This window comes from Cuculus canorus, chromosome 15, assembly GCF_017976375.1.
Source record: "Cuculus canorus isolate bCucCan1 chromosome 15, bCucCan1.pri, whole genome shotgun sequence".
Lineage (NCBI taxonomy): Eukaryota > Metazoa > Chordata > Aves > Cuculiformes > Cuculidae > Cuculus > Cuculus canorus.
In genome coordinates this window covers 14,969,864-14,987,566 of record NC_071415.1, presented here as the reverse complement: position 1 = coordinate 14,987,566, position 17,703 = coordinate 14,969,864, and the positions used below count along the sequence as shown (strand labels likewise).

Here is a 17,703-nt window from a genome sequence, read left to right as displayed (position 1 = left end):
GCACTTCTAAAAGGGCATCCCAGCTTACAAAAGCAGTGGGTAGATAGACTAGTTTCAAAGAACTCTTAAGTCCTCAAAGAACGTTTATTTTTTTAGGTTATCCAACCATGTCTGGAGACTTCCTTCAGGTTATCTCCTGACCTAAACCAGCTACATCATAGAATCATAGAATAATTTGGGTTGGAAGGGACCTTAAAGATGACCTAGTTCCAACCCCCCTGCCGTGGGCAGGGACATGTCCCACTAGATCAGGCTGCCCAAGTCTTACAAGACAACTGCCCAACCTTACAGGACAGCTAAGCATATCAATAAATTCTTGCAACTCTGAGAGTGTTTATTCTTTCAGGTTATTTATCCATGTCTGGAAATTGTCTGCATATTATCTCTTGATACAAGACAGATTTATATCACGAGATAATTAAACATACAAACCTGCTGCAGCAAAACTTACCAATAAATTCTCACAATGTGAGGGGTTGCCAGGGACAGCTTGCAGCATTCCTGATGTCCCACTGTGGGCAGATGCCCGTCATCCCCAGGCAGCCACCCTCTCACTCAGTGTGCCAGCACAGTGTGGAGCTGGAACATTTCCCTTCATCGATGGATTCTCATGCCATACTCCTTCTCCTGAGGTGCTGTTATGACATTAATTGACTCTGCTGGCAAGTTCTAGACCAAATTAGCTCACAGTCAGTCTTCATACACATGGCCCAGGGATGGTCAGGCTACACAGACCCTTGAGTTTCTTTTTTCCCCAAGCAAACCAGTTATTTTCAGGAAGTACTGAAGTAAAAGTCAAGCAGAGCAGGTTCAATGATCCCTGGATTTTTTTTTTTTTAAATTTTTACAGTTAGTCCTTGCCATAGTTCTTCTTGGCAGAGAATCTTCTGGTTGGATTGATGCACATAATTGCTATTCCCTTTGTTTGCATTGTCATCCATTCCTTGAAGAAAGAATAGGGAAAAGGCCCAAGCATGTGCTGCTTCTGCAAAGTGATAATGAATTCACTGCAGCCGTTACGGATGAGTTTCTAGTTTTGATCTCCTGTTACATTCAGAACATTTCTAAATTGATACCACACAATGCAACCTCATCAGGGAGCAGAGCATTCCATGATATTTACTCTGTTCCATTTTCCTTTTGTTGAGCACAGGTAATTTTCAGATATTTCACATCAGTGAGGAAGATCATAACGATCACTGTCAACTGTAAGGCTATTTCTGCAACACTTGTATGTCCACGTTCCCTGATACAGATGGAAATTGAAATTACTTGTCATTTAAGCTGAATATTCTTAAAGCCAAGACTGGTGCTGCCAATGACCTGGCAACTGTTCTCTACCCAGCAGCTGGGAGCTGCGGAAGGGAGGAGTGGGCAGTATCTCAGTGTTCCTGCTGTTGTTGGCTGCTACAACAGCTGTTGGGGCCTTCAAGATACCGCACAGAAACAGAGCAGACATGAAGATTGTCTCATTTACATCATCATCCCGGGGAGACCCAGAACATGCAAAGATTGAAGTCATGAAATTCATACATGAAAAAGAGGTACAACAAAATTTACAATATTATTATAAAATAGAATACAAAGACAAGGATCAAGGCTATAATAGAGAAAACACGTTAGCGCAAATTGCTTTTATGATCCTGTCATGAGACAAACTATCTTTTCATGGATGTTCTTTGCAGTGCTCCGATATGCTATTATTTTGGGATCAACTGTTTTGCATTGTCAAAAAATACTTAAATTGTCAGTTTGATACACAATTGGGTATCTAATTGCCAACATGGGAAAATATTTAGATAAATATTTATTGCTAGTCATTAAAAACAATAGTACAGTTGGATAAATGATGATGATAACAGAATTATACAACACCCTCACCCCCCACTTTTAAATCTTTATTTCCTCAAATATGATAAAAAAGAGCCTTTTGGAACTCTTAAGAGTTTTGCATTTGAAATCCTAGTTGATATCTCCCTTAAGGTAACTTTCCTTATTTGCCTCGGAAGACAAATTGTTACTTGTGTGTGCTCCTTGGAATACATGATGTCTTAATTATTCTAATAGTAAACTTTACTATATATCAGCTGCATCTTATTTTATTCTTGCGTCTGTTTTGCTTAACTATTATGTAGTTTACTTGATTTTAAAGAGTAATTAATAACTTACATTGTGCTACAAGCCCATAACACTACTTGCAGGTGTGTTTTTCTCCCTAAGAATGAGAAGAGAGACCAACACAGGGAGCATATTGAAACATGAGTTTGACAAAAGAAACTAGAGAGCAGCATGAAAGAGCAAAGGAGCAAGAAGTTAAAACCAAACAACTTAATGGAAAGATTATCAGATACAACTGCAGTGCTGGGTTGTATATAGAATAGTTACAAATATATCATGCAGAGGAGTATGTAAAAATAAAAGAATGAATGGCAGTAAAAATAACCAGTTATAAAACATCTTTCCATAATTCTGATAAGATCATGAATCATAAAGTTGAGGCTCAGATCAGCCCTAATATTGTTCCAGAATCTATCATTTTATCTTCTCTCATCTATTACAATTGTTGAAAGTCTTTTTCTTAGACATGAAGAGGAAATCATTATTTAAAATTGTTTCGGATATTGTCTGAATGCGTGTATCTTGTATGTGCTGGCTCTGGAGGAGGATTATTCTCCTTTGTGGATAGGGAGTGGCAGGGTAATCACGCTGATGCAATACTGGAAAGTTCTACTCACCATGACACAGACTATCAGCATTACAGAGACAATAATTATCTGCACTTTATGGTATCTTTCATCCCAAACTATTACTGTATTCTTTAACATATTTGTTCATTAATAAAGCCATAAACAAATGCACAGAGAAGTAAAGAAGTACCAGTATACACATTACATGTATAGGGAAACACGTCAGTGAAACAAACACAACACCTAGGAGTGATTCATAGCTGTGTTCTTGTACTCCTAGATGATGTTTCCTGCTGACACCAGTTCTGTTCACTTGCCCTCAGGAAACAACACACTGCAATATCTAGGTCAAAAGTTAACGTCTACCCTCGCTGATAGCAAAAAAAAATCCCAAAAAACAGTTTTAGGGGCAAAAAGCTGTAACTGTAATTCACAGCCACTTGAAACTAGGAGTTGGACTGAAGTGCCAGAGCCAATTTTACATGAATCCAAGCTGTAACTCACAGTGTCAGAGGGCAGAATAAGGTTTTCATCATATTCCACTCTTCTCTTTTCAAATATTTGTATTAAAATCAGAAGCAAAAAAAACCCACCCGAAACAACTGAAGAGGTATTTCTCTTAATGGAGAAAAACTGGGAGTTCCAAATGCTTTTTCATCTTCAAATAGCTAAGAGAATTGTCTTTAAAAATTGTACTAAAGGCTCGATTTTATCCTAATTTGAGTTGGTGGCAAAAGTAAGGTGATTAATGACATAGTATTTGGGATACAGTAACTGCTAGATGGAAATCTAATGCACAGCACTGGGCATCTGAAATTCCTTCCTGGACTCCAGTACCAGCTGTGGTGTTACCTGCCTTTGTGGCCTGTCACACACTCAGCCCCTCTGCCTCCCCACTTTTAAATCAGGGTTGTAGTACTTATTCAAGCTGTTTGGATGGCAGCTAGCAATTAGAGATTCACACCTAAAGCAGTTGCCTGAGATTCTGAAGTTTTTTTCTTAATGATCTTGGAATTCTTTAGTTACACGTCTTCATCAATCTAATAGAGCACACATATTTAATTAAGAAAGCAACACTGTTGTTGTGGGGAAAATCCAGAGCATCTTCACTTAAGCTGGGGAGACACTGTGACATAATATTATTGCTAGAAAAGAATACAATTCACAAGTAATGCTCCAGAATCTCTAGATATTCCAGGCAGATTTTTTTTGCATGATTAGTTTCCTGAGTGTTGGGAAAAAAACAGTACTAGCATGTGATATATATGCTATTCAAATATAGTACTCAGTCTGCTCTAGGAACCAAAGCCAGCAATAGAAAAGGAACTACAAGTTTTAAATGTCAGCATTTGCTGCATCAGAGAGAACAGATTAGAGCAAGAAAATAAAATATTAGTATATAAATCTCTACATTAATAACTAAGCATTGTAAAAAACACGCATCACACTCGTGATATTAGCATAGTGGATGGCTTAGCTGGTTTACATCTACAACAGAAACAAGTCCTATATTTCTTTAGGTAGCTTCTCATAAATATTCCTTCTGTCAAGAATTTCAGTTATAAAAACCACATAAGGCTTTGCCTTCACTGATGTCTGCCCTCAGGTTTAGCAAGCAGAAACAGACAGTGCTTACTACAGTGAGAACTGTTGTTGAAGGCACTGAGATCATATACAGTAATCCCTGTATATGGCTGTAAGTGTTCTGGAATAAAGACATCATTATATATTTATAAATAAGGACCTGAGACTTCTCTGTGTCACTTCATTTTTTTTATCGCTGTAATTCCCTCAGCAGAAATATGGGAATAAGCCTTTTTATAACTGTAAGCATCACATCATGCCCTGAGGTGAGGCATTGCTGAAGTACACAGATGTGTAAGCTGCAGTGTCCCTCAGCAGTGTTGTTAGAATCTAGCGTGTTGTAGACTTAATTTTCTGAAAGATTTTGGAAAGAGGAGGCTCTAAGCTCAATATCATCACAAACCAAAAGAGTAAAGTGAACACTTTTGTCCCCAGGGATAATAAAACGTCTGAGGGGTGCTTGGGATTCCAGAATGCCAAGGAACATCACTGCTGGGGAAGGGAAGCACAGCGTCAGCAGACGCACTACACTAGCTGATAACAAGTGTCCTTGCAGTCTGAATGAAAACACTCACAAGAGTGTTTTGTTAGAAACCGTCTGGCTTTTTTTCTAACCGAATTTTCAGTCCAAAGATGTACAGAAGATCACTGAAACTGAAGAGAACAAAGTGTTTTATTGTTTAAATTATTCTACTTTTCCCCTTTTTCAAGTTTATATTATGGTCTGGGAATTTGGCACTCATTTTATCAATCATTTTATGCAATTCTTGCATACATAGCAATTTGTATAAAAAGGCAAAAGAAAGAAAGAACTGTAAGCATAAATAACTGTAAATTCTGTCTCTTTTAAATACTGTGTTCATGGTCTGTCTTTGTTATTATTAGTTCTTATGCAGAGCCCTGGAGACCTGATCACAAGCATAAGGATTGCTCTATGTCACGCACCAGAGTGAAGAGAGGTACTTTCCCAAAACAGGATTATCCTAAGCAGAAGGCAGATAGGATTAAACAGGGGAATGCAACTAGATAATATTGGTCTAGTGGTAGGAACATCAAGGGCCTAATCTTTCATTCTTTTGGAAATAAGGTAACTTAAGAGCCCTGAAGGAAAGTAGAAGAATCTTTGCATAAAGAGTCAGTAATGTTGACTAACAAAGTTTTTCCTTTGAACAGAGGAACAAATATTTGAATACTTGAGAATTAATTTTATGTAGAATGAAACAAAACAGTAAAAGACTTTAACAATGAGGGTGTGCTTCTCTGACACAACAGAGAAAGGATGAATCAGGGTTAGGAAGCAAAAATGGGATGATGGCACTTAAAGTGATGGAAAATGATCTCTGCAGCTATCAGCCACAAATTGCGTGCCAATAGTTTTGAACTTCTGCATATGAAAGCAATCAGTGTTCGAGGTAAATTGAAAACGATTTTGCCACGACAGAGCTGAAATCAAAGGAGGAAGTGCAGGATGGTTTTGAGGTTTAGTTTCACTGTCAAAGTAATTACCTAATTTCCAAATCTTGATGTGACAAAATCTGGAGAATCTCTTCAGTTGGTGTTCAGTTGCATTTTCTGCTACTGTCTTTGTTGGAAAGCTAAAGACTGTTTTATCAATCTCAGTATTTAATTAAATAATTAGATCAAAATCAATACTGATGCTAACTTGTTATTATGACCTAATTTAATAATTATATTGCTCATTTTAGTGCAAAAAGTAATTTAAGGTTAATTAAGATTTTAAAATTGATAACTGTGTCACATCTGTTTCAATGTGCGACATGAGGCAGAACTAATGAGAATCTCGCAGATATCTACCCATAAATATAGAGGCTAATCAGCTTCCTGATTTAAGTTTTGTGTAACATTGCATTCCAATTTAATCATGGAAAGCTGCTAAATGTCCTGTGACAGCTAAATCCCATTTGTGCTTAGCTGTTGAGAAGATGGTCTCGGTATGCGTGACGGCAAAGGGAGTGGAGACAATGAGGAATTTGCATTATCTTGGAATTCCTGTGTAGGGCCTGGACACATCTCTGTTCCTCTGCCTCTGGTATTAACAGGGTTATTAAAACCTTTGGATGAGCAGGAAAAAAAAAGATGTTCCAGTCTTCACAAAACAGATGTGCTGAGCTGACAGAGAAGGGAGGACAGGGACACCCCACAGTGGTGACACCACTGTTGTGTACACTACTTTCCTGCTTGCAGAAGCACCGTCTGTCCTTGGAAAACTTTGTGACAGAGGTTATGACACTGGAGCTGGAAGTTATTGCATAATCTTTATGGATAATGCACAATTTACGGCTCCTGTCACCAGGCTCATCATGAAGAAACCCCTCCTGATGTTCAGTCTAAACCTGCCCCTCCCAGTTTATACCCATTGTCCCCAGTCCTATCACTCCAAGCCTTTGTAAAGTCCCTCCACAGCTTTCTCGTAGCCCCTTCAGGTACCGGGAGGTCATAGAATCACAGAGCAGTTTGGGTTGGAAGGACCAGAGGGAACGGCTTTAAACTGCACGAGTGGAGATTGAGATGAGATCGTAGGAAAAAAATTATTATCCTGAGAGTGGTGAGGCCCTGGCCCAGGCTGCCCAGAGAAGTTGTGGCTGCCCCGTCCCTGGAGGTGCTCAAAGCCAGGTTGGATAGAGATGAAGCCCCTGATCCAGCAGGAAGACAACCTTCCCGTCAGACCGGGTTGAAGCTCAGTGGGCTCTTCCCAGCAGGCAGTGCGCGTCCCCGCCCTTCCCGCCTTTAGCCGGCTCCTCCCTCTCTGTGCGCGCGCCCGCCCCCCCCCCCGCAGGCATGCGCGTCGCGTGACGCAGCGCGCGCTCCTCCCCGCGGCAGTTGCCGGGCGCGGGGCCCGGTCCGCGGGCGGGGGTTTATGGCGGCGGCTCTGTCCGCCCTGGCTGCCAGGCTCTCCCAGTCGGCCGCGGCCAGGTCCTACGGGGTGTTCTGCAAGGGGTTGACCAGGACTCTCCTCATCTTCTTCGACCTGGCCTGGAAGCTCCGCATCAACTTCCCCTACCTCTACATTGTCGCCTCCATGATGCTCAATGTGCGGCTGCAGGTGAGCCAGGCGCGGGGCGGGCCCGGCGTGCGGGGCTCCACAGCCCCAGGACACCCTGTCCTTATCCCCTCCGGCTGGTTGTGGGCTTTTTTAAAGTCAAAGACGAGTGTAGGAAGAAAAACGTAGCGGTATTTTTAATTAGAATCATAGAGTCACAGGGTTGGAAAAGATCTGTTAGATCATCGAGTCCAACCATTCTATCTGTCACTAAACCGTGTCCCTGAGCACCTCGTCTACCCGTCTTTTGAACCCCTCAAAGGATGGGGACTCCACCCCCTCCCTGGGCAGCCTCTGCCAGGGCCCCATGACCCTTTCTGTGAAAAATATCATTCGGATTCGATTGGTGTCTCTCCCGTCCTGAGGCCGTTGGTGCAAAACGTGGGGCTCCCCAAAAGAGCTGTGACCTGACAATGCGAGGAGGTCCCGCTTTCAGTGGCATTGAAGTTCAGTTGGTTTTGTGGCGAAATCAAAGCTTTATTTTTAACTGAGCTGGCAGCAGCAGCAGGCTAAGCGCTAGCCAAAGACCCGCCACTTTCTCCTCATAATAAACACAGCTGTAATGAAAGTTTTGACATCTGGCTAGTGGCCAGGAGCTGAAAGATGAGTCTAGTTGCAGTTTGTGACTTGTGAAAGGTAAGTCGAAATGGGAAGTGGTCAGTATGTGGCATCTCGTATTCTTATTTTGGGGACTAGCCCCACAGTTCAGAAGCTTGAAACTCAGCCATGCTTCCAGTTGTACACATAGTTTAGTAACCTTGGGGGTAAAAATGCTTGTTATCTATGTTGGTACGTAATAGTTCTCGGTAACAACGTCAGCTTGCCATTTGACTGTGATATAACCGATACCCTCCAACTGCTAGTGCAGGCAGTCTGACCAGTTCCCTTCTGGAAGCTGTGCATGATACATTGTTGATTGCCAGGGTCCCACCTCCGATTTCAGCATGTGCTTCTGTTTACAGGAAGATTGCTTTAATATTTGCCTTTAATGTTAAGCCTCAAATCAGTTACTCTCTGCATTTCTATTGGTTATAGGAAACAGTACTGTTACACAGTGAATCTCTCTAGTTGCTCATTTGCTGACTTGCTTTGATGCCTGTTACCAAAGGACAGTTGGTGGCAGATTAAACTGTAACTGCAGAAGAAAGTTTACATTTGGGTATACTTCCTAGCCCTTTGGACGTGCTGAAGCAGCCTCTAGGGGGACTTGTCTGTTTGGACTACTGTGACTTCCTGTAGCTGGGTTAATCTTTTTCTTTATGTTAAAGATTATTATTTTTTTAAATTATTTTTCCTATATGCTGGTCACCAAGAAACTACTATCAGTGTAATAATTTTCTGCATTCTTTCTCTTTAGGTCCATATTGAGATCCACTGACTTTTGACCTGGTGTGCTGCTTGCACCATATGCTGCAACTAGAGTCGATCACACTTTTCTTCAAGTTCAGCTTGTTGTGAAACAGCAAAGCTATGCTCCTCTTCTCCAGGACTATGAAGAAAGCAGATTTAAACCAGAAACAAGTGCGTGACCGTGGCCAAGATCATCACAAGGCAGCAGCTCACCTGACACACTTACATTCCGTGTTGAACAATTCTCAAACTCATAGGATCAGTTTACAAGAATTATTTTATTTTAACACCAGGAATTGTTCTCTCTTTAATACTACACCTCTGTCTTCTGTTGGCAAGGAAACACCTTGGAGTTTGAGTGAAGCAGCAGGGAGAAACTCGAGTGCAGCTGCTCCTTGGAAGGATTTGTTTCATCTGCATTCTTCTTCTGGGAAAGACAGCCTTGCAAGGGTTTCTCACTGCATTAACAGTATTTCAGTAATGGGCTGGCTAGAGAAATCTTGTAGTTTTGCTGGAGACTTCAGCTCATGCTGTCTAGGAGACCACTTTGTATGTTTTGCACACTTCTGGCTGGGAAACTTGGAGTATAATAAAACCCTGCAGCGTCTGGAATTAGAAATGATCAGCAGCAAAGAGAATGAATTGCATCTTGCATTTCGTAAAGAGTTGGAGCTTGATGGATTTCCTGATGTCTGTTCCGTTCCATTTGCCTCACTGAACACCTATGCTGTGGGACTCTTAAACAGCCAGAAACTGTGTTTTCCCCTTTGTTATTTAAACCTTGTATCTTCAGAGCAAACACCTGGCTACAGGCAAATGCTTTCAAATATACAAAATGTGACTAACAATTTTCACATCTTGCAGCTAGTAATTTCTGTGCTAGCTTTTGCACTAGCAGGTCTATGGTATGCAGTAGTGAAGGTAAAAAAGTACTAAGACTAATAATTACTGGATTTAACATTAATAGAAACTTAATTGACTAAATAACAGAGGCAAGGTTAGAGTTCAGGTTTTAGTGAGAAATTGCTAATATAAAAATTTTACTTGTGTAAATGCTAGTAAAACTGGCTGTTGGAGTAATAGAGACTTTTATAAGGAATATGTGCATCTGAGTGCAAAGAACTTAAGTTTTAGAACTCTTTGGGACTTCTGCAGGTCTGCCATTAACAGTAGACTAGAACCCACTTTGATTGTTCAGCACAAATTCTTTTCTTTAGGGTTTGTTTTAGCAGAGTGTTCTGGCTACTGTTTACAACATTTCCAATGAAACTGTTCCTTGGAGGATTGAATGCCTGCTCTGAATCCAACAGTAACTAACACTATCAGTCTCTAAAACACTTTGAATTGGAAAGCTGTTGGGAGGGTGTTCTTCAATACAGCATAATTCTCCAGTGTTCCTTTTCAAGGATGGTACTGCCCTAATTTAAACAATATCTCATGAGCTTTATTGCACTACAATAGACGTTATAAACAATTTTCTAAGAGAATGTTTTCTTTCCTTGGAAAAGTGATTGTTATCACTGAAGCATAGCAATCATTTCTGGGCCTATTGACTTTGGCTTTGGGACAGACTTCTGACAACAGAGTTTGGCAAATGGACCAAGCATGTTGGAATCAATAGAGCTGCTTGTGAATAAGAATTTGCAGGAATATACTCCCATGGGCACCTAGGTGGAGAAACTCATTGTGCGGTAGGTCAAAGTTTGAACTCTGCGTCCAGAATTCTCAGCAAGGGACTTGGTGTAGGTGAGGTTAATGCGCTCTAGGGCCTTACCTAAAGAAGAGGGTGTTGATGCGGTGAATTAGGATGCATTTTCAGTTCACCCTTTACATTGTCCTCACTTTTAACTTGGAGCCAAGTCATGCCAGTGGTTCATACACCAGTTATCCTTTCTGACAGCTAGCTACTTCATTTTGGAAAGAGAATAAGTGACGTTGCATTTAGCTTGAACTGAATTCATCTGCAAAGCCAGCAGAGTTTCTGGTGTGGTGTTTGTTCAGATGTTAGCAAACTTGTATGGAGAAGTCCTTGAATCTGAAGATGAGATGCTGATTATCAGTGTTGTGGGGGAAATACTAGAATTTTTTTAACCTTATTTGAGTGCTGAAAGTAAGTTATACTAGTTTTTATATTAAATGATATGTTATGGTTTTATTAGCTCTATTGGTTGGCTATTTCTTCTGGACAGTAGAGCTAAAAAGCCGTTTACTTTAATTCAGAAAATTACTTTTTCCCTGGTGTGTACTTTTATTAACTGTTTAACTTCTAGACTTTTGACATATGGCTACCTGTTACAAAATTACCAAAAACACTAAAATAATAGTGGATTAGGTATTGTAAGTAATTATTTTGAAAGCAACAGTTTCCTCTGAGTCAAATCATGCCTACTATTCACTCCATCTTCACTGCTGCAATTATCACCCTTGCAGTGGATCAAGATTGCTGAAGCGATGTGCATCTGACCTCCCTCAAAACACCAGAAACAAAGCCACTCCTCCAAACGTCCGTGGCTTTATTTGAGTGATGGTGTTGAGCCGTTGTCTGGATACAGTTTGACCCAAAAAATGCTTGGCAGAGCTGAGGGCAGAGGAATGAAGGTGGAGAGAGGTTGGAGCTTGTTTAAGCTGGATTGATTACTAAAGAAAACATTGTGCAACTGCATCTTAATCTAACTAGATATATATAGGTAAAGAAATAATCTATTCTGTATGAAAAGCTGCCTTTATTTTAAGTTGCACATAAACACAATCCTGCATCTACAACTGAGTGCCTGAACTTCCTGCATAATGAAGTGATTGGCACAGTTGTACCTGTAGTTGTTGAGACGTCAACTGTTCAGCTGAGCAGTTTGGCCTGGAAGATTCTCTACTCTGCTGTCCATTGTTTGGGAACCATGTATTTAGGGAACCATAGTTATGTATGACAAAAGCTTGTAGATGATGTCAAGTTAATAGGCAAGAGGAGTAGCTAAAGGGATAAAGACATTAATCCAGTTTTTAACGCACCTACTCTGTTGATGATTTTAAAAGGAAAGAAAGGGGGGCAGAGGAGACATAAGAGAAGCCATCTGTAAATTAGAATTTAAATGTGTATACAGTGGGATGCCAAGAGTTGTCTCTTTATTGATGACAAACCTATCCAGGAGGAGATCTTGGAACTTTGAATCCTGTTACGTATTGCAGTCCAGCTAATACAGTGCTGTTTTAAGCAAACTTTGCTTTGAGTGGCCTTTAATCACTTATTACAGAATCACTTTAAATACATCTACAATACAGTTAAGTGAAATGATGGATTTTATTTTGTGTACTATATGTATATTGAACATAAGATACAAAGAATATATCTTAAGTGAGTGGATTTAATCCATTTTAAGATAGATTATGTACTTTGCCTTGGATTTTGTTGCTTAAAACCTAAAAGATAACTTTTTAACTTGAACATTCCTTATGAAATTCAAATAAAGGATAATTTGGTATGTTGAAATGTCACATAATATACTGCACTTTAAACTCGGGGAGGCCATGAATTGAAAGTGCTGTTCTTGCACTAATAGAACTCTTTGACTGATGGCCCCAACGCTCAAATGGCTTTTCCTGTCTATGAGAAAACAGTGAACCAGAAAGATGGCAATCCTCTGAAACTATATGTAAATCAGACACTGTATGGTTTAGACCACTGTTCTCTTCCTACAAATGTTTTGATATTAACTCATCTCAAAAGACAGATGTCTCAGCTAAGAACCAGTCTGCATGGAGTTCCGTGGCTTCAGTAAATCAGATGTGCTTTTCTAAGTAAATGTGCTCATGGGGCTGAGACTCTTGGATGATCATTATAGTACAGAAGAATAACATTTTTTGTAGGGGTAAGGGACCTTTATACTGAACCAGGAGTTGCCTTCTCATTTCCAGTTCCTCTCTCATCTTGCTCTTCTGTTGGTGTTGGAAAGAGGTATTTCTAAACAAAATTTCAGGTTTCTACTAAGCAATTCATGCTTTCTAGAGTGGATCAGTGTCCAGATCCTTCCTGCACTACATAGCAGAGTTCTATTTCTGCCATTAGAAAACAAGTTAAGCAAGAAAATACTCAGTATTTAGAGAATTGCCTAGTACTTTCCCATAAATATACACTTGAGTGGAAATTTACTATATGGTGTACTGCTTTGAAAAAGAAAATATACTTTTAAATGTGTGTACACAGAGCTCTGCATGTAGCTAAAAAGTGTTTTATCACAGTGTGATGTTGGAATGCTTATGCAAATACTTATTTACTTTCTGACATTACAATGCAAAATGCAGTAGAGTTGGTGATATACTTCTCAGTGTGATATTAGCTAGTGCAAACTTGGGAATCATCTGTGTGCATCATCGTGCACCATGAGAGTGTTATCTGTAGACACTTAGCCTTTAGCTTTGTCAGTGTGAGTTGGTTTTTTTGTTTGTTTGGGGTTTGGTGATTTGTTGATTGGTTTCTTTTTGGTGTGGTTTTTTTTTTAGGACTGTAAAGACTGCACTTTCTTAAACTTTGCCAAAGTTTGCATTCTTTCTCTTTTCCTCCCTTGCCCCTCCTTACAGGTATACACGCTTTTTAATTTTTGGAAGAAGCAAGCCTTTACACACTTTCCTAATGTATCATCTTATTGTCAAGTTGTTCCTTTTCTTTCTATGGCCTGGTCTTGCCTATATTTTCCTGTTCTTCACTCACCATCATTTATCAGGATAAGCATATGCTGATGTTCTGTTACATTTCAGAAACACTCCCTTGTAAATTAATTATGCATAACAAATTGATAGAAACTAGGTGAAGATGCGAGTGTCCATAGTCTATCATTAGGGTGCATGACCAGTGGTACAACAAACAGAGCAATAGGTAGTCAATGTGACATATTTCTACTTTTCCCCTTCAAAACAGCTGCTTCGATTAAAATCTGATATTTAACTCAAATCTGTAGTACCTTGGTCAGCTGGGAATTGCAGCGAAAATTTGGGGCTTTTGAGATCAAAACTTGAACAGTTACGCTAGCTTTGAGACTCCAGGTTTTTAAGTCACTACTTTTTCAAAGAGTCACATGAATGTTAATATTTTGAAACTTTTTTTTTTCCTAAGAATGCATAGAATAAAGTGTGTTCTGACAGTTATTTCTGTGATGCAGTCAGTAACTGGGGAAAAAAAAACTTTTAAGATTTTTTTTTTTTTTTAAAACACTTGTCATGAATCCCCTTTTGACATCTCTGACTACAAAGCCTCTAATCCTCAAGGAAGAGCTGCAGTCAATAGAACTTTCAAGTAAACAACTTGTTCCCTATGAAAATATTAATATTTCAGCTCACATACTTAAATACAAGGACATAGATATCAATTTGCTGGCAGTGTGAAAAGAATAGTATGGAAGTGCTAGCATGATGCTATCCCTTACCACCCTGCACTAAGTAAATCGTGTTGGTGTGTACTTCGAAAATAACTCTATATTGCATCCCAAAATCTCAGTTATCAAAGGGTGGTTTTGGAACTGGTGAAACAAGATTTGGACCAAGTAGATGGTTATTTCCTTGTTAATGATTATATCCAATTTAAAAGCTAAAACATTTTAGAAAAAAATTTAAAAATAGCAAAAATGGTTAAAACTCAGACTTGTAAACGTTTAATTTTCTTGTAGTCAATTTTACCTATTTTCAAATACAAAAATACCTAAATATAATTTGAGCTTTTGTTCTTAAAAGTGGCTAAATCTAATGCTTAGTGCCTGACTCATCATTTAAAGTTGAGTGTTCTATGAACTTCCTTGAGAGTGGGTTCTGCTACCAACACTGGTTTTAAATGCTGACACTTACTAATACTTCCTGTGAACTGTGATGTGATCCATGCAGAACAATTTTAGTCTGTGGCCTTGGTCTTTGGTCCTAAGGTGGTTTGGCTTTGTTTTTTTTTTTACTTGCAATATGGTGAATGGAGAAGGCTGGAACAAACCCTTTTTGTTTGTTGCAGAGAAATATGTTTACAACTTTGTATGTATTTTAGAAATTTATTGTAACACTTTTTAACTTGTGAGAGGAGTTTCCATAGTAAACTTGAAACCTGTTATGCTAAGGAGGTGAATACAGGCTTTTGAATAATCTAAGCTTCCAGAAGCTGCTGACGGTGATGCTGCTCACACCACAAGAGGGAGTTAAACACCGGTCTTTAAAATGTTTTCAGTTATTGCATCTTTTTTTAGTACAGTGCATTTCAGTTTATAAATATGCTGACTTTGACTTGTCTTATGGATTGTCACTGTACATAGTTAATGTACAAAATCAATATGCAGCCGTAAGGTATTGTAACTGTTTACAACTGAACTCTGAATACTGACAGACGGGTTTTATTGAGCTATTTAAAAACAAATAAAAATCTTTTAAAAAATCATCTTTTGTCTGTGCTCAACAAAAGAGCTGGTTTTGGTGCTTCTCAGTCCAATTTTCCCCCTGTATAAACTGAACAAATGTACTTAGAGAGATCTTGTTTCTGACAGCATAAAGTCAGACAGCAAGTGGCTTTTTCAGAGACACAATTTGAGATGTGCGTGTTTACTGAATACCAGATGAACTTAAAAACCTATGTGAGAAGAAAACGGATTTATGCTTGGTCTTGGAAATTTGGTATCGGTTCTAGGCCAGATCCCGTTAATCACCAGTATTCATTCCTAGGCATTTGCTTTACACACTTCTTTAGTGACATACTGTAACAAACCACTTACATTCAATATAATTCCAAGGTATTTTCTAACTAACTAGCTCTAATCTTGTCAACTATGTTAGTTTAATTTTAGAAGAGGAAAGGGAACCATGCTAACTCTGTAGAAGGCCATCGCAACTTTTTTTGCATAGGTCAGGAGAACATTGCTAGATGTTTCTCTTCAGGGTTAAAATCGCCTTAGTATTAACCGATATGTCAGACCTCTTGTTTTTTGCTGAATAAAATATTCACGTTAAAGGAGTGGAAAAGACTTGTATCGTCTGCTTAATCATGAGCATTAAAAAACACTTTAAAAAAACCCACACAGGAAACCCTCACTTTCCAGATCTCTTTTGAAATTTGCTATCAGATGACTTTTTCTTCTAGATTCAAAAGACAAACATAACTTACTGGTTTTGTTTGATCTCAGGGTCTCTTGATGCCACAAGTGATATGTTTTGAGGAATTATGTTAACATTCTGTTTTGTATTTACTCTGTAAAGAAATGGTAGTGACAACCCTGAAGAAAAGGCTGATACCTTGAGTACAAAATGAATGCATACTATTTTTCTCGATGAAAGTTGAGAGTGTATTTTCCTTCAAAACATCCATTTCAACAAAGAAAAAAGCGGGGAAGGAAAATTAATGCAACGAGGTCTGTGATGTTTTGGCACACTCTCTCTTCACATCCCTGTAGATTCCTCATTGCTTCTGGAATTCCTGTGGTATATATGGAAGTAAGTTTCTAACCTTTTTGGCTGTCCACAATGTTCCCGCCATGCCACTGTGACAGTGATGTGATCTAGCCTTTGTTACTCATGTTGTCATCACTTTCAGATGGTTTATCAGTAATTTTATGTGTCCATATTAGTGAGCACGATACCTGCAGTACATGGGGCACTCCAGGGAATTCTGAACACTTTTGCAAATGAACTGACGAGTAGATATGCTACCTTGCACCTATCCAAATCTCTTCCTACTCAGTTTGAAGCCTTTTGAAGTCCAAATCATGTGGGTGGCCCGTGACTGTGGTGTCCGTCGTTGTTCATTATACCACAGAATTCGATGAGAGCAGCTCATCTATACAGAAGCCCAAATTCCTTCTGTGCCTATCTGACATTGCCAAAGGAACCTTTTAGTGATTCAGAATCATCACAATGTTCACCTCGTCAGTATGTTTGTGAGGTTTTGCCTTTTCTAGCAGATATGCTTGCAGCTTAAAAAAACACAACACAACAACAAAACCTCAAACCAAACAAAAATACCAAAGATTCAGCTGAATATATTCACATTTCTTAAGGAGATGATTGTTTTAAAAGTGGGTGGAGTACTATCACCTTCCATTAAAAAATAAAATATTGGGCGGTGGTCTTGTTATCAAGAACTGAGGTGTGCTTGTAAAAAGCATGTTCCAAGTCTCTTAAGTGTTAGGAAGTGCTATAACAAATATTTTCTAGACATATAAAAATACTCCTTTATCTTAACCTCATAGTTCAAAGAAAATAAAAACCAAACAAACACATTTTGGAATTCTTTCAAGTATTATGCATTGTTAAAAGTATCCCAGAGGGCAAATGACCAAAACTAATACAGAAGACAAAATCTCACCTCTTGCTAATTGAATAAAAAGGCAGAAGCAATGATGAGCACGAAGTTTCTGATGCTCTTTTTTTTTGGGGGGGGGGGAGGGAAGGGGGAGCTAGTGGCTGGAGCTCCTAATCACTTTAGCTAGAAGTTCACAAATAACCCTTCTGAGCTCAGTAATCCTGTCTTACTTTCTATAATAAAAAAAAAAATCTTTCCTACCGCAGAGATTCCTAAGTGGCCTTTCGCATCTTAGCCTTGCCTTCCAAGTAATGCACATTGACTGCAAGCATGTATGACCCGTTCTGAAGTTTGCATAGTTATGACATTTTCAATTTTCGCTCCCTCCATTCAATGTAAAAGGGTTTAATGTTAAAGGAACCCCCTAAATATTTTCCTTATACTGTACAGCACCTTCCTAAGGGCTTGCTTGTACACCTTCAGGTGACTGCCATTTTAGGTCAGGTTTGTAGATGCTGAATTTTCTGTCAGTCTGAAAATGAGACACTACCACAAAAAGACAGATTACGACTGTCAAGACAGACTGAAAATTTAAACCTTTTTCAGAGTTGGACAGCCTTCTTTTATCTTCTGTTCCCCCCAGCTGCTTTCTGAGCAAGAACATCTGTACAGACTATAGCAGGTTTCCAGTCCTTAACTTTGATATATGATGTCTGTTCCCAACAATCTGTTTGTTAAAATAAACGCTGTCTGGTCTGTCTTGCCAC

At 39.2% G+C, this 17,703-nt stretch overlaps 1 protein-coding gene across 1 annotated transcript; it reads left to right on the top strand.

Moving 5' to 3' along the window:
• The first annotated feature begins 7,074 nt into the window (after nt 1–7,074).
• LOC128853707 (small integral membrane protein 10-like protein 2A) lies at nt 7,075–15,082 on the top strand. Its single transcript, XM_054080463.1, has 2 exons — nt 7,075–7,335; nt 8,690–15,082. The coding sequence occupies exons 1-2, from the start codon at nt 7,150–7,152 to the stop codon at nt 8,708–8,710; spliced, it is 207 nt and encodes a 68-aa protein (XP_053936438.1). The 5' UTR covers nt 7,075–7,149; the 3' UTR covers nt 8,711–15,082.
• The last annotated feature ends 2,621 nt before the right edge of the window (nt 15,083–17,703 follow it).